Source organism: Morus notabilis, unplaced genomic scaffold (genome assembly GCF_000414095.1).
Source record: "Morus notabilis unplaced genomic scaffold, ASM41409v2 Scaffold1289, whole genome shotgun sequence".
In the NCBI taxonomy this organism is placed as follows: domain Eukaryota; kingdom Viridiplantae; phylum Streptophyta; class Magnoliopsida; order Rosales; family Moraceae; genus Morus; species Morus notabilis.
The window spans coordinates 274,551-299,550 of record NW_010356868.1 but is presented as its reverse complement, the minus strand read 5'-3'; the positions used below and the strand labels follow the sequence as shown (position 1 = coordinate 299,550).

Genomic DNA, 25,000 nt, shown 5'->3' with positions numbered 1-25,000 from the left:
ATTAAATAATAATATATTAAATAAATAATATTATTAAATATATTATATAAATAATATTATTAAATATATTAAATAAATATATTAAATAAACATATATAATACAAAAACGGTTTCAGAAAAGAGGGAAGAAAATGAAAAAGAAAAAAAAAAGTGAAATCCGTTTTTCAGAAAACAGAAAACGAAAACAAGAAAATGAAAACACCTTTTTTTCGTTTTCTGATTTCCACAAAAAGACAAAAACGTTTTTGGTTTTGTTTTTTAAAAAAAATTGCACCAAACACGTTTTTAACACCCGTTTTCATTTTTTTGCTTTGAAAACCGTGAAAAACGAAAACGAAAACGCAAACAAACGGGCCCATTGTTTTTGAACAAAAACCAGGGTGTTCAACCAAACATGCACAACAAACTTCCTTGAAGACCACCTTGAGGTGTCCAAATGCAACTTTTCTGACTATAAAAGCATTGGATCTTTGTGCAGATCTTCTACATGCTTTCACTTTCTTGCCACGGAATCTCAATTTCATTCACTACAACAGAACTCGCTGGGAAGAGTAAGCAACTCTATGTTTAGATGAATTTATTGCACTTGTGCCACTTTTTTTTTCTTTTTTTTTTTTTTTCCTTCTGTACATGAAAATTCCCTTCTTGTTCTTCTCTAAGAAATGTTAAGGCTAGTGAATTACAAAGCATCATCTGTAGGACAAGCCATGTGACTGAAGTTAACTGCGAAATTGTTTTCGATTTTCATTCATACAGTCAACATTTATTATTTCCTGATTATGTAAGTAATTTGACGTTTTGCAGGCGCCAAACTGCGAATCGGATTGTAGTCGATCCCAGTTTGTATCATCAGAAAAGCGCTCCGATCATGTATGCTGTAGAGACGCGGGAAAACCCTGAAGCTTTCGACATATTTGGAGGTCAGTATTCTTTCTCAATAACTAAGACATAATGAACGCGTTCGGAACTCGTTTTAAAATGATTTTATTTTTTGTATGAAAATGAAAATGAAAACGTTTTCAATCTCAGACATAAATCATTTTTGAAAATGTGACTGCTAGTTTTATCAAGAGATTATTTTCAGTGTAAAAAAACTCATTAATTTCTCTCTTTCTCTCTCTTTGCTCGAGAGAGAGGAGAAAATGAAAAACGACTAAAAGTCATTTTTCATTTATCTCTCATTTTACACTAAACTAAAAAATCGTTTTCATTTTCATTTTTTGTCTTTATTGCATCAAACGCCGTTTTAAAAACATTTTCATTTTTTTTTACTTAAAAAACGTGAAAAATAAAAACGGGATCAATTCCAAACACAGCCAATGTTAAAATGTTAGGAAAAAAAAAAATAGAACAACATTGGATTTTGTTAATGTAGCTTAGCAAGCATTTTGACCAAGCAGGTTCACCTTGGGGTATTCTGGCAAGAGATTTCATGGAATTTTGTGTAAGAGGATGGGACAACTTGCCGAGAAAATTGCTAATGTACCTTAGCAATGTGGCTTACCCTCTTGAATCCTACTTCCACACGGTCCTATGCAACTCACCCGAGTTCGAAAACACCACGGTGAATGATGATCTAAGGTACATGATTTGGGACTCGACCATTGAGGAGCCTCAACTCCTGACCGTGTCACACTTGGACAAGATGCTTGCAAGTGGAGCGGCTTTCGCTAGACCATTTCGGTTGAATGATCCGGCACTAGCAACGATCGACGAGCGTGTTCTTAGCCGCGGACCTAACGGTTTGGTGCCCGGAGAATGGTGTCCTATCCAAGCAAAGAACAAAAGCTTAGAGAATTCAGAGCCTAATGAACCGTTATGTCCAAGTTGGGGAAATATTGACTCTGTCAAGGCCGGGCCTCGAGGCATTGATCTCAAAATGTTGCTGACTAAACTTGTTGTAAAAGGAAGATTTAGACCTTGTCATTGCTCAGAAACGTAAGAGGTTATTCTTTTACATTTTTGAGTTAAGGTGACTTGAGTGATGATCTTGAGTTGAGTTTGAGTTATAACTTGAGTTTGTGTTAGGATGTGCACATTTGACTTGATTTGAATTGAGAATCTATTTGAGTTTGTGTTTGGGTGAGTCAAAACTTAAATTTATATTTAGATAGTATTTTAATAAGAACTCGATGGAAATGAAAATTTTGAATAGGGTATATGGGTGGGATTTTATTCGTCTTTTCGTTGTGAATGCATAGAAAAAAAATCATCCTAATCAGAATTAAAACGAAAAAGTTATAGCATTTTTAAGAATAGAAAAAATATTGTTCATTAACTTGAGTTTGAGTTTATGAACTCGAGTTGAAAGGAAAACTTGAACTCGAGTTTAGCCCCAAACTCGAGTTCAAACTCGAGTTCAAATTCAAATTTCATAAAAGAATATGAACTTGAATAAAATTGTAACTCGAATTCAAACTTTTTCTGAATTTCGTTGTAAAAAAACAACCCCTAAGATTTTATAAATATGAAGTTTATACGTCGTAAGAAATACGTATAATTTAGATATATAAAATGGAAATTGGGGTAAATAGCAACTTTCTAAAGATAATTGTAACAAATTACAGGGTTTTAAATTAATTGCAAGTAAATGGTATGTTTAGTAATCTACCAAACAAAAAATGAAGCAAATGATATTTCTTTATGGTATTATTTTTAGAGAGAAAGAGAAAAATAAGCCAAGACTTGAGATGAATTAAAATTAATAGGTCAATAGTTTACATAAGTTAATAAATAGGTCAAATTACTGTTTTCGTCCATAACTTGTCTGGTTATGAACCATAACTTGACAAGTTATTATCCATAAATCATGATTTTTGTCCATAACTTGTCTGGCTATGAACCATAATTTGACAAGTTTGTCCATAATTTATCTGGTTATGAACCATAACTTGACAAGTTATGACCTATTAATTTTTATAACTAAAAGTTGACCTATATACTTCCTTAAGCTTTTCATATTGGCATATTTTCTGCTATTTTGTTATTTTTATTCACCTCTCAAAATGCTTTGTCTTCCTCATTCGCCGTATAAAAATCGTAGGCGGCTTCAGGGAAGCCCAACAAGGCAAACATAGGGATGTAGGCCGTCCATGTGGGCTACACCCACGGCCCTAAATCCTGTGTTTAGGAATGCTCGTTTCTGGGGTTGAGAATACCAATGCTCACACAATATACCATGTTCGTTTCGTTCGTTAATACGAATCACAACTTAAATTTTTATTACAATATTTTTTTTTATAAAAATTTAAATTTAACTTTTTATATTACAGTATTTTCTCTCATATAAATTCACTTTTCAACTCGACTCGAATCAACGAAAGAAACGGTGCTACAAGGTTTCATGAAATGTATAAAACGTGGCCTTTTAGTTTTCTCTTTATTTGCCTCCATGTTCAATTTTCAAACTCTAAAATAATACAATTTCTAAAAAGCATAACAATATGTGGGAAAAAAAAAAAAAGACTCCAACTGTTGTTGTAGTGTAGATAGTGAAACTTTACTAGCCTACCTAAGGTAGCTCAGCGGAAGACAATGACCTGACTTGTTTCGCTTTTACCTAAAACAAAAAACCCCCCGAAGTAACAAATGCTATCAATTATTTCCTACTTTTAAGGTAAGTGGTTGTGTGGTTCTTGCTTAGATAACCTAATGATTAACATTTTCTTAGTTATTCATGTAAAGTTATTTAATCCAAAAGCTTGTACAATTAGTCTATTAGGATCTCAATCACTGTTACGTATTTTGATAAACTTGTGGGTTGTTTAGTTGCTAGATTCATATCATGATTCGTAGTTCGTTAAAGTATTTTTTTCTCACAAAAAACACACGTAAATCGAGAATAACTCTGAATCATGATTTTGAATCCATGAACTAAACGTCCACGACATCTTTCACTCGGCTAAGTCTGAGTTTGTTTAAGTAAATATTTGTCCGTATGGCTTATGGTTTAAGGATAGTGGTTTGACAGTTAGTTCGATTAGCATACAAATTAATGAGATTTTTGCGCTATTAATAGGATATTGTTCTAAACTCTGACTACATTAGAAACGTATCAGAATAAAATTATAATTTAACAAACCTTAAAAAAAAATCTGACAAAATTAATAAGTATATATATATATATATTTGGTATCCTACCACATAATTTTCCTTAAACTAATTCTTATAAATTGAGGATAGATAAAAATAAATAAATAAAAGTCCAAGAAAGAACCAAATCATGCCCTCTCAAATTAGTATGCCCCGTCTTGATATCTACCAAATAAAATTAAGGATGAGAAATTTTTAGTAAAGTATTTTTTAGTAAGCTTGATATTGTTTTAAACTGTCAATGTCACACTCTTATCACACTTTCGTAGAATCCAAGCATTCTTGTTTATATACCAAACCAAATAAATACGTGATTGAGAGCCAATATTTGAAAATAACTCAAATTATAGTTTAGACGAGTAAATCCATATAACGTAACAATGCAATTCTAAATTCCAAAATATCAATTGCATTCAACAACCGAGATATTTCTATAATATTTTTTTTTTTAAAAAGAACATGATTATTAGTTTTTGAAAATTTTATTAGCGATTGGTCGAAAATAAACTTAATAATTTTGATATAAATTATCCTCTCTTGTAATTTACTTGAAAAAGTTAGTTTGAATTTAAGCAATATTTGTGCCTAATCACATTGGAAATAATGCCCATAGGCATAAAAGTGCTCTACTCATAGAATAGAACGTTAAAATTTAATCAAATAAGAAAATTTGTTATACTGATAGAGCAAAACAACATGGGCTGAGTTTGGTAGAGATTTTGGGAGGCCAAAATCAATTTTTTGTTAAGCTAAAGTTGTTTAATGTGTTTGTAAACACTTTAAAAACTGATTCTTAGAGAATCTAAAAGTAATTTTGGGCTGAAATCAGAAGCAGCTCACTTGCTGCTTCTGATTGTAGATTGTGCAGGAATCTACCTGAGCCATTAATGAAATTTTCGTTATCCCCAAAATACTCTTGCTGAATCAAAAAAATTCTCAGCCCCCTCATTTCTTTCTGCTCCATCACCATCTCTCCTCTCTGAAACCGAACTCTCTCAACCTCAGCCTTGCTCTTTCAGCTCCCTCCGTTTATCTTTATTCAGGAATAATCTCAACCCTAACCCCAACAACTCCAACTCCCCTTCAGTGTGCGTCCTAACCCGCCCGTCGCCACCATTATCATCGTCTTCGTCTTCATCATCATCATCATCATCATCATCTTCTTCTTCTTCTTCTTCTTCTTCTTCTTCAAATTTCCAACAACATCATAGCATTATGTTTTTTTTTAAGTTAAACAAGTATTTCTAAATACCAAAAATAATTATATATATTTAAATTTTATACCATGTCTACTTTGGTCATTTTATATATCCACAGCAATTCAACCTCAAAATTTACCAAACGCTATTACACTGATTTTGGAACCAGCACAGCTACTATAATTACAGTTTACCAAGCACTCAACTGCTTCTTGTAACAGCTAATTCTTCCTTCAGCACAGCTAAAAATGAATTTTCTAAAATCCACAGCACTACCAAACTAAGCCATGATCTAAAACGTGGAATTTTCTAAGGAAAAAAAAAACATAAACAATGCCTATGTAAAACTGTTAACTTTTTTTTTGTTAAATCTATGATCTTGTTTACTTACTTAGTGTTTGGTATAATGATTCGTATCATGGTTCGAATCATAGTTTGTGGCTCGTTACAGTGTTTTCTCTCATAAAAAATACTCGTAAATTAAAAATAATTCTGAATCTATAAACCAAACGTAAAAAGTCGAGTACAACATCGACTCTTGAGATTTAGTGACCATCGTCAAAGCAAAGGGAAATTTATAGTTGAAACTAGCTAAAAAAAAATAAAATAAAAGTCCAAGAAAGAACCAAATCATGCCCTCTCAAATTAGTATACCCCGTCTTGATATCTACCAAATAAAATTAAGGATGAGAAATTTTTAGTAAGCTTGATATTGTTTTAAACTGTCAATGTCACACTCTTATCATACTTTCGTAGAATCCAAGCATTCTTGTTTATATACCAAACCAAATAAATACGTGATTGAGAGCCAATATTTGAAAATAAATCAAATTATAGTTTAGACGAGTAAATCCATATAACGTAACAATGCAATTCCAAATTCCAAAATATCAATTGCATTCAACAACCAAGATATTTCTTTTTTTTTTATTTTAAATAACATGATTATTAGTTTTTGAAAATTTTATTAGCGATTGGTCGAAAATAAACTTAATAATTTTGATATAAATTATCCTCTCTTGTAATTTACTTGAAAAAGTTAGTTTGAATTTAAGCAATATTTGTGCCTAATCACATTGAAAATAATGCCCATAGGCATAAAAGTGCTCTACTCATAAAATAGAACGTTAAAATTTAATCAAATAAGAAAATCTGTTCTACTGATAGAGCAAAACAACATGATCTAACGTGGAATTTTCTAAGGAAAAAAAACACTAAAATAATGCCTATGTAAAACCACACTCTTTTTTTTTTTTGTTAAATCTATGATCTCGTTCACTTCTTGGTGTTTGGTATGAGGATTTGTACTATGATTCGTGACTCGTTTCAGTATTTTCTCTCATAAAAAATATGCATAAATTAAGAATAATTTTAAATTTTAATTTTGAATCTGTGAACCAAAAGTAAAAAGTTAAGTACAACATCAACCCTTGAGAATTAGTGACCATCGTCAAAGCAAAGGGAAATTCATAGTTGAAACTAGCTCATGTACTCGAAACAGTCACAAAGATCATGTAGGATTTTTTGGAAGAATTTTAACTTAGTTTTAGTATTTTGATACCAACCTTTTAATTTATAATTTTGCTTCTGGCCTGTATATATTGTATTGTACTCAGTTACTAAGGTTTCATTTAGTTCGTTGAATTAAATTTTTAATTCGAGTTAAAATGTAATTTTATGTGATAATTTTTTATTATAATAAAAAAATTAGATGTTATTGTTTTTAAAAGTTTTTTTACTGTAACAAAATTTGAATTCTAAATTTAAATTTGTGAAATGAACGGGATCTAAGTACCCATTGTATTAGATACACGTGTTTCAGTTTAAAATTTTGGTGATCAATTAATGTTGAGTGCAACCACTCCGCATTATTCTGGCTTCATAATTCATGAGGTTACGTGTGGTTTCTCACGGAAGGAAAATTTGAACTTCTTAGTTAATAATTAATATTGAACCTTCTAAATTCCATAATCTAATCATTTATTTACAATTCCAACATTTAAATTCCCAAAGTTATCATATTCCCGTGACTAATATATCAGGAATTCTTATAAAAGAATCCTTGAACTTCAATACTCCTGTGTGGTATCAAAATTAAGGTTTCGTTTAGAATTGATTTTTATTTATTTTTAAAAACACTTTTACATGTCTTTTTAAGTATAAAAATAAAAACGATCTATAAATCACATTTATTTAATAAATATTTTAAAAATAAATATAAAAACAAAAAACAGAAAAAAATTATTTTAACGACGAAATTAAAAAAAGTTACAAGTAGTTTTCTTTTATTATGTTTTCATTTTTAATACTTAACAATATTATTATAATATATTAATTAATAATTATAATATATTGATTAAGACTAGATATTTATAGCCTACGTGGATTGCCATTTCTATACATCACATGTCAACCTCTCATTTGGATGGGTCCTCCATCAGAATTCACGCGGGTCCTATATTCATAGCTTGTCACGTGTCTTATACGGACACATCTCAAAAATAGATATTTCGTGATGAAATTAACTCGGGCCAAAAAATATATATATATATATATATATCACACTTAGAACTGTTGTTATTATTATTATTAGTAAAAAAACAAATATTCAAGTACTAAAATAAAAATAGTGGCCATTCAAATCTTTTGAAAATAAGAGATCTTGGACACGTGGCAATAACGTAACCACAATCTTTTGGTATACGTAAGTTTCTCTTTTTTTTCTTTTTTTTTTCTCTTTTTTTTTTTGCATATAATATAATGTTGGAACATTGCATATTAACCATAGAATTAGAAATATTCTTTTACACCGGAGATTTTTATACGTAACCTCCTTTTAAATGCATGGTTTTTAAGACGTGAATGAAGGAACCACAATGGACCCGCCACATGGATAATTATAGCACATGCTTTGTGTGGGCAACATCAAAACCAGAACTATGTTATTAGACCAACTTTTAAGCTTTAGAGTATAAGACGTGACGCATTGAAAAATCATATATATATATATATATATATAACCCAACCAAAAAAATATAATTGTTGCTCCATATGCCTCTCCAAAATTGATAATAGGCATCATACATGAAAAAAACAAAAACAAAAAAACAAAACAAAATGTATCTTTTATCAAAATTGAGGTTTGTAACTGATCACGTTTCACGGATACGAAGCTATTAACGATATATATATATATATATATATATATATATATATATAGAGAGAGAGAGGGTGATATTACTGCTTTTTTATGTGGCTATAAACTCAACACATCAAGCAAGATAAACAAGTTGGTTTAGTTTCTTCCTAACATTACTCCTTTATACAATCATTTGTCCACCAATCATGGACTGCCAAAGCAACAGAATCAGTTCCTTATTCTCTCCTCGCCATGCACTGAAATTTACTTAATTCCTTGGATATCTCTCTTTTGAAAAGAATATTAATCCATGTGGAAGATATAATTATCGATTTCTAACGATAAAAAATTGACGAGTCAAAACTAGCTAGATAAATTAGTTACAAAACTTTGTCAGTGCGTGGAATTGTACAAAAATAACAAGAAAATATACTTTTTAACTATACTGAAGACTATAAGGTACGTGAAAAAAAAAATGTTGAAAAAATAAATATGATAATTATCTTTCATGTATTATATAAAAATAAAATTACTATGCCAGCCAACCCAAAAATTGTTTAGATTACAATTTACAAAGGACAATACCACATTATAACATCACACACACAGAATTCACATATATATATATATATATATATATAGAGAGAGAGAGAGAGAGAGAGGAAAAACCAGTGATATGCTTTATGTGGGATTTTTAAAAGTTGCCAACATAAGGAAGGTGATGTCTAGCTAGAGTTAACTGACACTATAACAATGAAATATACTAATTCCCAATCTTCCCTTTGTCTATGACTTTCTGTTCAACTGCAATTAGTTTTTTTTTTGTCTTAAAAACAAATATGTTGTCTTTTTACTTGTTGCAGCTATAAAGTGGAAAAAAAATTGGTACGTGTTTAATAATTTAAAGAGGTCTTAAAATATAGAGATACTCGTATAGAAGGGAAAAAAAAATTAGTAATACATCATCCATATATTTAGATCTCAAACTTGAGATTGATAATCACGTGAGAATTACAACTTCTACGTACATATATTATAACTTCCAATTGAATTAAAATATTGGTGATAATTATCACTAGTGTGCAATACTATAATTTTTTTATTTGTATTATGAATGAATTACTATACTAAACTACTTTTGTTTTATAGTACGCACAGTTGCAGTACATACAGGCTTTTATTCAGCATAGATGGCAGAAAAAGTAATGGATGCAGTTTTTTTTAATTATAAAAAGGGTTAATATATTTTAATTTAGTTCTCAAATCATTGGCTAAATCTTTATTTTCGTGTCGACTTTTAAAACGTCCACAACTTCCAATCTAGATTAATTGTACCAAATTAATTATTTTATCCATCCAACCGTTATAAAGTACGTGAATTACATACGCTGTTTTTTTTTTTAAGAAAAATTACATATGCTTTTTAGTGACAGTTAGTTTTGAAATTTAAACGTGAACAATTATTAAAAAAAGAATTGGTTAAGATTCTTAACTGTTAAATAGACTAAAATACTAATTTAAGATTTGATGTGATTTATTTTATGCATTTAAATTTATAATTTTAATTTTATAACGTTATTTTTTTTTCAATTTTCACTAATAAATTATCTCATAAAATTTAAAATTAAAATTAAAATTACTCATCTAAACAATACATTGCTTCACGGCTGAAAATGAGTTTAATTTTGTCAAAATCCAAAGTCCGTACGCGGCAGGAATATTGGCTTTCTGGTATTCATTTCTGACTGCAGATACTTTACAGATAAAAAAAAATGCACAAACACGAACAACTTTTTAAATCCATCAAAAATTCGAGATTAAAGTTATAAAATTTTGTTTATAATTATAATTCTTAATTCTATTATAATATTTTTTTCTTATAAAAAATTTAAATTTTAAAAATTAAAATTATAAACTATAATTTTAAATTTATAAACAACTATCAATATAATGGTCAGGATTCATTCAATTCAAATATTAGTAGTAGCACTCTTTGCAATAATGCGAACCACCGAAAGGCAACACGACAACGCAGAATTGCAAATCCCAAAAAAAAAAAAAAAAAATCCCCAATTAAAAAAGCCTAATCAAACTGAAATGGATTATACACACGTGTGGGATTAGCTCTACGACGCTGTTTTGCCGGAGCACTCCGCCCAGCCTTCCGCCAGATCATGGCGACGAGATTTTCGGGCACTCAATTCTCGATCGAGCTTAAATCCGACGGTCAGGATCAGCCTAGCTGGCACTCTAGAAACGTCCTCGAGCCGTTTAAGGCAGTGTAACGCACGCGCCGACTTGTCCACGCAGGATCTCAAGCCCCACCAGAACGACGCCGCTAGAGACACTCTGAAGGGCAAAACGCTGGACCTCCCCACGCAGAGGCTCAGCGCGTGGGAGGCCAACGACACGACTGCGGAATTACCGTTTAGGCCCAGCTCCCTGCACCAGTTCCCGAAAATGCCCTCCGCCTTCGCGTCCACGCTCATCGGACCCCGAGGTCTGATCTGCTCATTCACTTTCTTGATCATCTTGTTGTTCTTCTTCTTCTTCAGACTCTGGCTCGTCTTCTTCGACATAACTTCGCCGGAGAATATCGCTGGCAGACTCGATTCCTCGCTGGAGAGCTCCGTGACGGAGATCGACGGGCCGATCCTCGCGATCTTCGGCTGATCTACGAACTGAAGCGTCTTCAATCCGTTGCTCGAGACGCAAGCAGAGGAAACAGAGGACGAGGACGACAGCGAATCCGCCTGATCCTCGCCGGAAGACTCATCCGGCGAGCAACTCCGGCAGATCGGGAACCGTGGATTACGCCGGAGACCTTCACCGGAGATGAAGCCTCCGGTGAATCCCTTGCAATTGGAGCAGAGAGGTTCCCGGACGTGGCGAGCGACGAGGAAGTTCGCCTGGTGAACGTCGGCGTCGCAGGTCCAGCATAGGAAGGCGTGGTCCGAGTCGCAGTAGACCGAGGCCTCCTTACTACAGAGCTCGCAAATCATTCCTTTCATTTCTTCTTCTGTGAGAGGAAAAGAAGAGAGATTTTGTTGAGCGTGGAATGCTTCTTGGTTTTTGCAGAGAAGGAGAGAGATCAGAAGAAAGCCATTAAAATAAGGGATTTTGATGATAAAGTAGAAAAGATATTATTTATGTATAAATAAGAAGAGAATAAGAAGCGAAGCAAGATGTGGTGATTTGAGAGGGTTTGGAGACAGAAAAAGAGGAGAGCAGTTTGGACTTGGAGAGGAGAGAAAGGCGGTGATATGTTATGACTGAGGAGTAGTCATATTGAACTTGTACTGATTATAAGTTTGTTTTGGAATTTGGGGAGATCTTGCTTGTGGATGATATTAAGAGAGGGGGAAAAAAAAAAGAATATTTATTTTTTTACTATTCTCCTTTTCAATTTTCAATTTTAATTTTTTTAAAGGAATTGTTGAATTGAATTTGTAATTGCAATTCAACGTACTCTGTTTATGTGGGCCCCACCTCTGTCTCTTCGTGCTACCGTCACCACAAAACCTCGTTTCCCTCGAAACTACTTGGCAAAATTTATCTTTTTTTGTTTTGTTTTTGTTTTTTTTAAATTTTAATTTAGATCTGGACATCTGGTCGTTGATATTTGCCATCTGGTTAAGTTATGTACACGACAATTTAAGTTGCTTTTATTTGTTTATTTATGGTCAAAATTATGTAAACTATGCACACAGAAACACACAAGTGGTCAAAATTAAGTTGCTTTTATTAGTGTTTAATTGTGTAAAAGTAAAATAATGGTCAAATTAGGTTTTTTTTAATAATTAAGAATAGTACTGATCGATAGGATGATTTTTGTGACGTTTAGTTCATGAATTTAAATTATGTGATTAAAATTATTTTTTATTTACGTGTATTTTTTGTGAGAAAAAATACTGTAACAAATTACGAACCATGATTCGAATCGGAGAACGAATCTAGGTACCAAACGGATTTTAACCCCCCATTTAACCTATAACGATTCAGGGGAAGTTTCATTGCTTGGAAATTTTTATATGCATCTTTACCATTAGTACGTGCATAGCATATGGTAAAATCTTTTTCTTTAGGAGAAAATCCTCCTTAAAAAATTATGACGTTAATTTAGTTCATAAATTCAGTTCGGTTTACGTGTATTTTTTTAGAGAAAATACTATAGCGATACACGAACCATGATTCGAATCATGACACGGATCCTTACTCCAAACGCACCAACTTCTCCTTAATTTTGTTTGCCATTTCTTTTTTCATTTTTCCAAAAAAAAAAAGAATAATTCTAAACTATCCTTTTATCAATTATTACAACCATGCCATTAGATGAAGCCTTTTAAATTTTAATTTAAGAATAGAAAGCTATAATACTATCTTACGAATTTTTTTATTCTCATTTACTTTGCTCTTAACTAGTTGTGTTAGAATAATACTTACATTGAACTCAAAAAATAAAGTCCATAGTTGTGGAAAAAGAAAGATTCACGTCAGAAACTAATTCGATGGAACTAAAGGGGAAAAAAATGTTGAAAGTTGTACACTTTTTATTTTATTTTATTTTTGGCTCAAACAGAAACATTTTTTTATTTATTTAGACGGTTGTTTCTTTTGTCAAAATACACAAGAAAAATTTGGCTTAGAAATATGAGTTTCGTTATTCCTTTTTTTTTTTTTTTTTGGCGCAATATAAACTCTTGCCGTGATAGATTCTTTCGTTTTCTCATGTAATATTTCCGTCAACTTTATGTACTAAAACTACAAGAAAATAAAACTAAGGAAAAAGGTTAGAATTGAGGAACAAATACTTTAAAACACGTCAGAACTTTTTTTTACTAAAAAATGGTTGGAAATTTAAGTTATAAAATAAATTAGGAGCGTGCGAATAATTTCTAAGAAAGGATAAACGAATTTAGCAAAAAAAAAAAAAAAAAAAAAAAAAGAGGTAAATATGGTGGATCTGCTTCAAAGACCACCTCCCATTCAGCATTCAAAAACATCATAATAATGTTTCCAATGATGAATAGAAATAAAAACAATTCTTTGTAATTATAAATGACAAATAAGGGGATCGGTTTTGGTTTTGGTTAATTTGATTTGTTGTGACAAATAGAAAGACAAGCGGTAAAAGGAGAAATTATTCATGCTGTCCTTACAAAATTAGTTATTAATTAGGTACATACAAGTGGTTGGTTATAAAAAAAAAAAAAAAAAAAAAAAAAAAAAAAAAAAAAGAGCTCATCTTGCTGGAATTCAATGTACAATTAAGAGACACCCCAAAATGCGCGAGAATCTCTCTAAGGTTTTCCATGTATTTAGCAAGTTTTTTATAATAATATTTTTGGTAAGTCAATGGTGTATAAATACGTACATGCAGAACTTACGTACCCATAACTAATTTCTTCAATAGATTAACGTTCAAAAGCAATTAGTTCCCACGTAGAAATATTAGGATATTTTGACAAAAACAAATTAAAAATATATGATGGCTCAAAAATTAACATGCGCACTTGTTCTCCTTGTCGTCGCCCTCATCGCCACAAACAATATCGTCAATGCAGACGACAACGTGCAAATACCTTACCAGAAAGGGCAGCTAAACAGCTGGTTCAACGGCAACGTTCGACCTCTCTCCGCGAGCAAGGGGTTGGACCCTGCTTTGGTGGCGGCGGAGACTGGCCCCGCAAAAGTCGTAAAGGTGGCGAAAGACGGGAGCGGCGATTTCAAGACGGTTCAAGAAGCCATCAATAGCGTTCCCTCAGGCAACTCTAAGCGGGTGATCATCTATGTTGGAGGAGGTGAGTACCATGAGAAAGTAACAATTGACCGAAGCAAGCCATTTATCACTCTCTATGGCTCGCCAACCAACATGCCAACAATTTCCTACGCCGGCACTGCCGCACAATACGGCACGGTTGATAGCGCCACCTTGATCGTCGGTTCGGACTACTTTGTGGGAGTAAATCTTATAATCAAGGTATTTAATCATCTATACACGCATGTATGAAATATATAGGACGCGTTTGGAACTCGTTTTAAAATAATTTTATTTTTTTGTATAAAAATGAAAATGAAAACGTTTTTAATTTAAGATATAAATCATTTTTGAAAATGCGTTTGATAGTTTTATCAAGAGATTATTTTTAGTAATTAAAAAACCCATTAATGTCTCTCTCTCTTTGCTCGAGAGAGGAGAAAACGAAAATAAAAAATGAAAAATGACGAAAAGTTATTTTTCATTTCTCTCTCATTTTACACTAAACTAAAAAATTGACCAATTTTACCTTTATTGCGTTAAAAGCCGTTTTAAAAATATTTTTACTTTTTCTTTCTCAAAAAACGTGAAAAATAAAAACGAGATCAATTCTGAACACGACAATAATTTTTAACAAACGAACGTAACCCTAATAAACCAAATCGACCCCAAAGATTTTTTATGATAAGGTAACATCGTAACTTATGTCATAATATATACATGCACATTTTATCTATTTTATTTCATCATATATTATTTTATTTGTAAGCATTTTTCTTTTAACAAAATTTTGTATTGACATGCAATATACAAATGCACTTAGAATTCTGCCCCAAGGCCGGATGGGATAAGAAAGGGGGCGCAAGCAGTGGCATTGAGGGCATCCGGAAACAAGGCGACATTTTATAAGTGCAAATTGTTAGGGTTCCAAGACACACTTTGTGATGACAGAGGATTCCATCTCTTCAAGGATTGCTACATTGAGGGAACTGTGGATTTCATCTTCGGAAGTGGGACTTCTCTCTATCTCAACACAGAATTGCACGTCATTAGTGATCCCACGATGGAGTCGGTGATCACGGCGCAGGCGAGGCAATCCGCCGACGGCACCGGATTCTCGTTTGTGCATTGTACCATAACGGGCAATGCCAAAGATGCCGTCTTGGGCAGGGCTTGGATGCCTAATGCCAAAGTTATTTTCGCCTACACCAACCTTGGTGGTGTCATTAGCCCTCAGGGATGGTCTGACAATATGCACCCTGAACGTGACAAGTAAGTTCTTCTTAAGTTCATATATATTGCGTAAATTGTCTCACAATCACGTATTTGTCATTTTTTTAAATGAATCAAAAAGATAATGATATTAAAAAAAAAAATCCATAAAATGTATATTGATACTAACGGACTCAACGTTAGTATTTTTCATAATATATGAGCAGACGCTAGCTAGCTAGTAATTATTGTTAATTTGAAGTTTGCTCATCATTTTTTTTTTTAAATTTTTTTGCACATATTTGAAATATATAGATCTATATGTTTTTGTTTTAATTACTAATTAGTCACACAATTCATGCATATACTTGCGCAGCACCGTTTTTTTCGGAGAGTACCAAAACACTGGGGCAAGTGCGAATGACGATGGCAGAGTGGATTTCGTCAAGACGCTAAACGATGCACAAGCGAAGCCCTATCTCACCCTTGGCTTTATTCAGGGTTCCAAATGGCTGCTTCCTCCCCCCAACCCTCAAGTTTAAAAAAGAGAAGTTCAAGTCTAAAAAAGCATATATAAATTTATACATATACACACACTACAGTCTCGTTTATTTTGTTGGTTTGAATTATAATTCAAATTTTGACTGTAATGTTTTTTTTCAAATAAATTTACTTTTCATTTAAAGACGGCCTCAACTCGAACCAATAAAATGGACGAGACATGTATATATATATATATATATATGAGCGTGCAATGGGGTTGCCTGTCAATATAGGAAGTGAGGGGATTAGTCCCAAATTGTATGTTTTATACACCAAGTGGATATTGTATTTTTAAATATTAGTGGGAATACAGTAAATTTTGAAGTTAATCCAAGTTTTTCTTTATTTGGTGCCAATACATAAAATTAATTAAGGTGAATTAAAAGTTGTCGTCATCCAACTCGACCCGATAATTTAAGAGTTTATTACAAGATGAAGACTTATACCTTCATTGATTAGTAAATTAAGTTGACTGAACAATTAATTTTGAATACGTAAAATTATTTGATCAGTTGATAGTTGATCATTACGTTTCCACCCAAAAAAAAGAAAAAGAAAAAAAAACTAGTCAATCATCGCGTCTGGGGGGTGAAATACCGAAGAAACTTTTACAGTGTGTTTGATAGGGTGAAAAATAGAGAGGAAGAAAAATAAAAGAAGAATTTTGTAGAGCAAAATAAAATTTTAGGTTGTTTGATAGAGAAGAAATGAGAAAGGAAATAAAATAAAAATCTATGCAGCCCATCAATTTTTAATCCTTCTAACCTTGAGAAGAAAAGAGGAGGAAAAAAGTGTAACAAAAAAAATGATATGTAAAATAACAATTTTAACTTTCATCATTTATTATTTTTTTATTTATATTAAGATATTATTGTAAAATGTCTTAAATTTAACCTTTTTTTTTTACTTTTCTTTCTCTTCTACCAAATAATATGTGAGAAAATTATTTTATTTCTTTCACCTTAATATTTTACTTCTATTTCCTTCATCTTTTCTATCCATCCTATCAAACGTAGCATTAGGGTATAGAAGCTTCTTTTTTTTTTTCTTTTAATTTAAGTTCAAGAGGCACATATTATTATTCAGTCAAAAAAATAAGGGAATATTTTTTGGTGTTTTTTCTGTTTTATAAATATAAGTATTTTATGTTTATTAACTGTCGAATTTATATTAAATAAAATTAAAAATTAAATCAGATTAAAATATTACATATTAAATAACTAATATATAGAGAATATTGATATTTTAAAAAAAAATGAAGCACAAAAAAATTCTAAAAACAAGGCATATATTTGTTTCTTACAAAAAAAAAAAAGGCTTAATCTTTTTATTTTATTCATCAAAAGGAATCGTGAGTAAGGACAAACAACTAGAAAAATCTGATGGAACAAATATCTGTAGATTAGTGGAACAAAGACGTAATATTAAAATAATATATGTGTGGTTGATCTTACAAAATATCTGGCTCTGACGTTTTCAATAAAAAAAAAGTAAAAACAGAAATAAAAATATCTGGCTCTACCAACACGGAAAGAAATGATCCCACAGCCACAACTACGTACCGGAAGATTGACGTTGACACGTGGAATAGTTTTGTCTCATTCGAATGGCGCAGCGATTTCCGGCACCGCGTGACTTGTGGGTCGCGACCAAATTCTCCACTGGTTATTTTTTTATTTTTTATTTTCTTTTTGTGGATGCCCCATTATTTCTTCTTTCTATTCCCCACCGTTCTCTCTCTTTTTTTTTTTTTTTTTTTTTTTGGCCTCCTACTTGCAATTTTATTTTACAATTTTCATAATCCTGACGGTTTTTTATTTTTATTTTTAAGTATGACTAATGTTATATCAAATTCCATCGTGAAAAGAGCTCTTAAATAAAAAAATAAAACTTAAAAAAGAAACAAAACACAAAATATAAAATTAGGGATATACATACGCCTACGCCTGAAGTTTAAAAATATGAGAAAATCTCAACATATTAAGAATGAGTACGCTTAAAATTTGATTTGAAAAAACTTCTTACATCAAGATAACCATCTTGAGTTCTAGAGAGACGGATCATCAACCCTACATAGAGAGAACATCAACAACGCGTCATAAATAAGATTCTAACAAGACCAAAAAAATTTACACTATTAATAAACAATCTAATCAAGTGAGAAACACAGCTAAAATTGAAAAGTGAACAAACAACTTGTGTTATTACAAAATAAAACCGAACACACATCGACAATTAATAATTAAGGTATTGTTCATTTTACTGATTTAAATTTTATTATAATAAAAAACTCTAAAAACTAATCACATTTAATTTTTTTACTATAATAAAAAATTTTTACATAAATTTATATCTAATTCAAATTAAAAATTTAAATTAATGAATTAAACGGGTTCTAAAAAATGACATAAAATATCAAATTATATGTCGCACAAAAGTGGAAGAAAAGTTATTTTTCTCTACAAGAAAAATATGCCGAGGATGGAAACGTCAATCATATTGCAAGAAGGTTATTTTAATAAAAAGAAGTGAGTGGTCCATATTTTTTTAAAAAAAAAAAAAAAAAAAAAAAAAAAAAAAGAAGAAGAAGAAGTTGGTTTTGTCCTGTTACTTTCAACGTTCAAAAAGGAATGGTGGGCATGTGGCAACGCAGAAGATGGATGTGCTTCCTTTGCCTAAAACACTAACAGTACGTTGTTGGGCCCCACATAATAGTATCTGTTGACGTGGCCTTATATGTAGCTACATTTAGATTCATAATATAATATTTATTCCAAGCCACCCAATTGTACAAATTAAATCAGCCATGGCATGACCGACACGTGTTCTGTTAAATTCTGGGGACCCGGCGGCCAATGAGACGCCCACGTCGCCGCCATACAGCGCAAGCGGGCTTCTGCTCTACCATTCATATAATAAGCGTGACCCAAATAACTTTCGTGGGGAACGTGGGGTCCATTTTGTGGAATGGGATCATTTTTGGGCTAACGATTGTGGAATGGGCTTTTAGATGCTTGGATAATAATTACGAATCAAAATTTTTACTTTTTATATTTTATTTATAATATTTTTATTTAAATAATTATACTAATAAAATGATATTTATTAAAAATAAGATATAAATGTTTAGACTCATACACTTTTAAGAATAAATTCACTATTTTTTCTATTTATTTATATTTACACCTATAAAATTTACCATGTCCCTTAATCATTAATACCTCTTTAATAAAAATTTGAAAGATCCATCTTTTTATAGATATAATTTTTATAATGCGTAACTTAACTTTCTCATACTCCTCCTAATCTTAATCTTGATATGATTTATAAAATCATATAATACATTTCAACTGTTAATGTTATATTTTCTTTTTAAAATTATTGCAATTTCTCATTCATTTTTATCTGTTTTATGTTTATTTATCAATGTCGACGATCGCCGACGGTGCTACTCAAGGGCTGGTTGTATTGTTGGTTTGGGCAGTGTCGGTGGCCTCGATGATTTTGGGTACGATGAAGTGTAATGGGGTTTGGATTTGGATATGCAGTGGCTGTGTATTGTATCTCGGATGATGGTGGTAGTGGTGGTGGAGGTCACGGTGGTGATATGGTAATGGTGGTGGAGTGGTCACGGTGATGGTGGTTTGGTGGATGGTGGTAATGGTGGTCGGAGTAAGGATCACGGTGGTTGTTATGGCAGTGAGATGGTTGTGGAGAAGGGGAATGGTAGTATGTGTGGATAGGCGGTGGAGAAAACGGTCGTTGGTGGCCACTCCACCTTCGAACACCGCGACTTGGGTGGCTCCAATCGCCATCCATGGCTATCTTACCTTCCCGGGAAAGAACTGAGGGCTCTATACTAACTGACGCAATCGGATGGAATGAGATTTTATCCACTTATAGGATAATAATGGATAATTTATAAAATATTACTTCATAATTAGTTAAATAGCAAAATGCGTTTCCTATTATACCTCTAACTGAATTGAGAAACCAGACTCCTTTGTTTATAAAAAGAGCGTAGCATATCGGTATATGTCCCCATATATAGGTATTTTCACTCTTCATGCGGTTGGACATCAAATCAGATTAATTTACATCGAAGGTTCCAAATTTTCAATTCTCCACATATGGATCCCGGTATGTTTATAACTCTTCTTTTGTATTTTATAAGAGCGATTATTATCCCAGTATGATTGATATTCTTTTCTTCTCTTTTTGTGTGACCAAGTTAATGAATTAATCGCTGACGGCTCTTTCGTTCAATATAAAATTCGTCTACTTCTTTCCGTGGTATCCTGTAAAATCTTGATCTTTTGGAAATAAAGATTTTTTTTAATTAATTAGTTGTTGACGACTGGTTTATTGTATAGCTCATGTATGAATATTGTTGTTAATTAATAATAAAGATATAAATAAATGTCTGTTCATTATGTGTTCTTCTTTTGCTAAATATTAATTCTTCGTTAATATTATCTTATATAACGTTATTAAAAACCCCGAGTGATCATCATCATATTCTACTTATCTATATCCCAAAAATTGACGAGGGATATTTGAAACTTGACAGAGGTACCTATGCATACATGATTTTCAGCAAATTACAAATTCTAATTTTTAAGGGTTTTCAAGCTTAAGTGAATGCATTTATTAAATTTCAAAATTTATAATAGCATTTAGACATAGTACAATCAAATTCATATTTAAATTTGTGATTTTTTTTAAACCTTTAATGCTAATCCACTTCATTTATTTCTGTAGATTGGGCAAGGTTGCCAAAGCATTTATTGGACTTAGTTTAAGAGAAATTGGAGTTATCATTAGATTATTTGCAATTTGGTGCTGTTTGTCTTCAATGGCATTCCATATTGAAGGATAGTCAAATTAAACGGAGTAAAACATTGCAATATCATCATATTCCAATGCTTCTAATTCCCAGCGAAGAACAAACATGGAGGAGCATATACAATACACTGGACAACAAATTCTTCGACACAAAACTTTTTGTACCATATAACAAGCGCTTTTCTGGCTCTTCACAGGGATGGTTGGTGGCTGTAAACAAGGATTGGACGGTGACGCTTTACAAACCTTATTCTACGGTTAAAGGAGGGAAAAATATAGATACTGATATTCTTCTTCCATGCCTATTTCCTCCTGATTTAGAAGGCTTTTTTGATCCAGATGGTATAATAGATTATGCTGAAGTCTATGATTACCATATTGAGAAAGCTTTACTTACAGCTGATCCGCTAACAAATCCAAATGAATGCATGATTGTGGTGATATTTGGCGAAATGCAGGAGTTGGCTATTTTTAGAATCGCCAAAGATACAACATGGACTAAAATTAATGCTTATGATCATGACAACAAGCAAATTATGTTAGAGATAAAAGATATCTGTCACCATAATAATCAAATTTATGTTGTAGATGTTCATGGTGTACTTAGATCTTTTGATGTTACAAATCCATGCAATCCCACTGTAAATTTGGTTGCACCTAGGATTCAACCAAGAGCATCTGATCACTACTTTGTCAAGAGATATCTTGTGGAGTCCTATGGAGGAAAGCTTTTACAGGTCGAAAGGCATTTAAGTTGGCGTAACGAAGACGATGGTCGTGAGACAAAGAGGTTTAGAGTTTTCAGATTAGATTTTGATAGAGCAAAATGGATTAAGATAAAAAGCCTTGGTGATGTATCTTTGTTTTTGGGTGATAATTCTTCAATATCTGTCTTGGCTTCTAATTTTATCGGTTGCGAACCAGATACTATATATTTTACTCACGACATAGATGATACCGATGTACTGGGACAAAATGTCATGATTTGTGATGTGGGTAGTTACCATGTCAAGAGCAGGACCTTTAAATCACACTACAATATCGATTCAAAAGTTCTTATGAAAATGAATAGACGACCTCCAATTTGGGTTGTGCCCACACTTAATACATATTAGGAATCTATTTTTTATTCTTGTTCCCATTATTACGTATTATTAATCTATTGTTCAGTATTATTAATCTATTGTTCAGATTAATAATACTATTGTTCAGTATTATTAATCTATTAATAATTCTAGCTTTTGGAAGAAAGTGTTCTGCCAACTAAAAAGATTTCACCGTATAGATTTTAATTAACTAATAAATGGTGAGCGTAAATAAGATCTTTCACAATTAAGCAAAAAAAAAAAAAAACCATTACATGCGACTCAAGAATTTCATTTTAAGAGTACTCAACATACACAGTGCAAAAATGTTATTTACTTGAAATTCTTTGGCTAAAAATTGATTACTGCGTATAAACAATTGAAGCAATTGTAGGAAGTAACTCATACAAAATCAAATGCTTGAGAATGTGGGATGCCTGCATGATTACATAAAAATGCTTGAGCAATCAAATATATAACCAAATGTTTGCATTATTATCCAAGTTCCAATCTAATGTTTTTATTATAAAAAATAAAAAAATAAAAAAAAAACTCGTACAGAATCATAAACTTTTAATTTTAAAAAGTATATAAATCCCCAAACTAAAAAATCACCATTACTTCCACATTTTTAAATCAAATTAACCAAAAACCAACAATCTAAGACCAAACTAACATTGAAACATAACTAAATTACTAAGGCACAATCAAAATAGATTTTTTTTTCAGGCGTAATCTATTTGTAGAGATGCAACAATGGATCAGGGCTCGTGGGCCGGCCTAAGCCCATCCTGACACAGTGACGGGCCCGGTCGGCACAACCCGTCACTATTCAAGGCACGGCCCAACCCATAAATATTGGTGGGCTAGCCTGTGGCAACATATATCGGCCCATGGGCCAGCCCATGAAAAATCATGGGTCATACTGGGCTTCGGCCGGGCTGCGCCGGCCCGTCTAGGCTCATGACGGGCCGGCCCAGCCCGGTCCGTCTAGGCCCATAATGGGCAACCCAGCTCGGCATATCTAGGCCCATAATGTCTTCATGTTTTTTTTCCTTTTTTTTAGTAATTTTGTAAACATCTTATGTATAATTATCTTGACTGTATTCTTTTTTCCTTACCAATGTTTTGTCCCACTGAGTTTTTCTTAGAAAGGTTTTTATTTGATGAGACAATAGTAAATAAAATATCCATTTTCATATTTCTATTGACTATTTAAACTTTTATATTTGTTAACTTGTTTAAAAATTTAAAAATAAAAATAAAAAAAATTGAAATTTTCATGCTTAGGTAGGTTGGCCCATCTAACCCATGATGGGCCAATATGGGCCTTGAATGAGACAACCCATTCAAGGCCCATGGCACGGCCCATCATAGCCCACGTCACGGCCCAGCCTGACCCGTGGTGTGGGCTAGGCCGAGGTAATTCTTATACGAGCCGGCCCGGCCTAGCCCACAAAATTCGTGGGCTGGGCCGGCCCGGCCCATGGCCCGCGTGGGCCTAAGGAGAACGGGCTGGGCCGGCCTGTTCTTGCATCTCTATCTATTTGGTCTTCTTTAATCTTAGAGGTTCGAGTGGTCAACTTGATGGGTTGAGTTTCTACATATCCTCCAAATATTTAGTGACGAAGCTAGAAAAATTTTCATGAAGGCGGAATTAAAGCCGAAGTTTTGAACTTAAACTATTAGTGCAACTATTTTTTCTCTTTAATTATCCTCTTCTATATAATTGTATTTTTTTTCTTTTTTTTTAATGAATCACGTTTGTAATCGAGCTTAATTCACTTTTTAAAGCGTAATATCTACAAAATTATGAATTTATGTAGTAGTAGAGTTGATTTTTTTATTTGGAATTTTAAATTTCAATTACGAGTATGTTTAAAAGTCAAATTTTAAGGTATAATTTAAAGCATTTTAAAGAAATTATAAAATGTGAGTAAGCTTTAAAAGTTAAAATTTGAACGATAATAGCAACTTTTTAGAAAAAATCTGTGTAAAAAATGCAATTAAAAAATTTTCAGGGAGGACATATTTATGAAACTAAACGAAGTAAATAGCATATTTTAAATTTATTTAAAGTAAATAACAATTTATGTAGTAAATGAATTATGTATCACGTAAATGGCTTATTTATGACTAGTTAAAACATTTTTTTCCGCATAAGTTTTCTTTTTATGATTGGTAAAAATATTATTTTTCACATAAATAAAGATTTTTTTACTAGTTATAAATGAATTATTTAGACAATAAATGATTCATTTATTATGTAAATTACTATTTATTTCAAATGATTTTAAAATCTACTATTTACTCCTTTTAGTTTTAAAAATATATTATTAATTACAATTTCCTAATTATAAGAGTATTTTTTTGGGCCAAATTTCAAAGGATGAATGTATATAATATAGAATATATAAATCAGGATTACATCTCTTCAAGAAAATATAAGTTTGGCTGAAAACTTTTTAACTACATGTAATATTTATTTGTAGATAATAATGAGTTTTTGTGACAAAATGAAGTACGTAGCTACCTCCCTTAGCTTTAATGTGTGTATATGTATATTATGTATATTCTTAAGGTACTTCCTTTTATTTTGTCCTTTTTTTCTTTTTGGCTTAATTTGTTGGTTCTTCATATGATCTCTTCTTTTTGTTTCCTTATTCGAGTCTAGGAAGACTTTGCCTACCAAATTACAGTGATTTAATTCTCAGTAAAAACATCTCTCCATTTCGTTCTTCTCCTCCTTTTTTTTTTTTTTTTGGTTTTTATGAAGACTATTAAATAAGAACAAAAGCTTCCATAACACAAAAACAACCAAATGCAACTTAAAAAAAAAAAAAAAAAAACTATATGCATAATGATCCTCCTAATGCATATAAAGGTTTAAAGACTCTCATATTCGCAAAGCATAATGGATTCCCTTAAGGTATTTGATAAAAATAGGTAGAAAGATCATTTAAGAACAAAACAAAAAAATAAATAAATATTTTAAGATTTATGAAGGTGGAATTTGCTTTGACAAGAGATGTGGGCTATGGACTCTTTTTTTTTCTTAGAGTATACTTTTTTTCTATAGAAAAATAATTTCTAATTATAGTAAGTGTATGCTATTTTATTTCTTTGA

The 25,000-nt window shown here is 31.8% G+C and overlaps 3 protein-coding genes and 1 pseudogene across 3 annotated transcripts in view; 3 read left to right on the top strand and 1 right to left on the bottom strand.

The window, feature by feature from the left end:
* The window catches only part of LOC21393760 (beta-glucuronosyltransferase GlcAT14A), a 3,960-nt gene extending 2,018 nt beyond the window's left edge, over positions 1-1,942 (top strand). The window contains exons 2-4 of the mRNA XM_010088795.2: positions 479-551; positions 805-920; positions 1,401-1,942. Coding sequence (XP_010087097.1) covers positions 479-551; positions 805-920; positions 1,401-1,942 — 731 coding nt within the window. The remainder of the gene's footprint in view (positions 1-478; positions 552-804; positions 921-1,400) is intronic.
* An 8,432-nt stretch (positions 1,943-10,374) lies between these two features.
* LOC21393759 (B-box zinc finger protein 32) lies at positions 10,375-11,818 on the bottom strand. Its single transcript, XM_010088794.2, has one exon. The coding sequence runs from the start codon at positions 11,439-11,441 to the stop codon at positions 10,557-10,559; it is 885 nt and encodes a 294-aa protein (XP_010087096.1). The 5' UTR covers positions 11,442-11,818; the 3' UTR covers positions 10,375-10,556.
* A 2,032-nt stretch (positions 11,819-13,850) lies between these two features.
* LOC21393758 (putative pectinesterase 63) lies at positions 13,851-15,989 on the top strand. Its single transcript, XM_010088793.2, has 3 exons — positions 13,851-14,410; positions 15,012-15,460; positions 15,777-15,989. Exons 1-3 carry the CDS (start codon positions 13,916-13,918, stop codon positions 15,940-15,942), a joined length of 1,110 nt encoding a protein of 369 aa, XP_010087095.2. The 5' UTR covers positions 13,851-13,915; the 3' UTR covers positions 15,943-15,989.
* A 3,477-nt stretch (positions 15,990-19,466) lies between these two features.
* On the top strand, positions 19,467-21,903 carry LOC112090767 (annotated as a pseudogene).
* Positions 21,904-25,000: the final 3,097 nt, after the last annotated feature.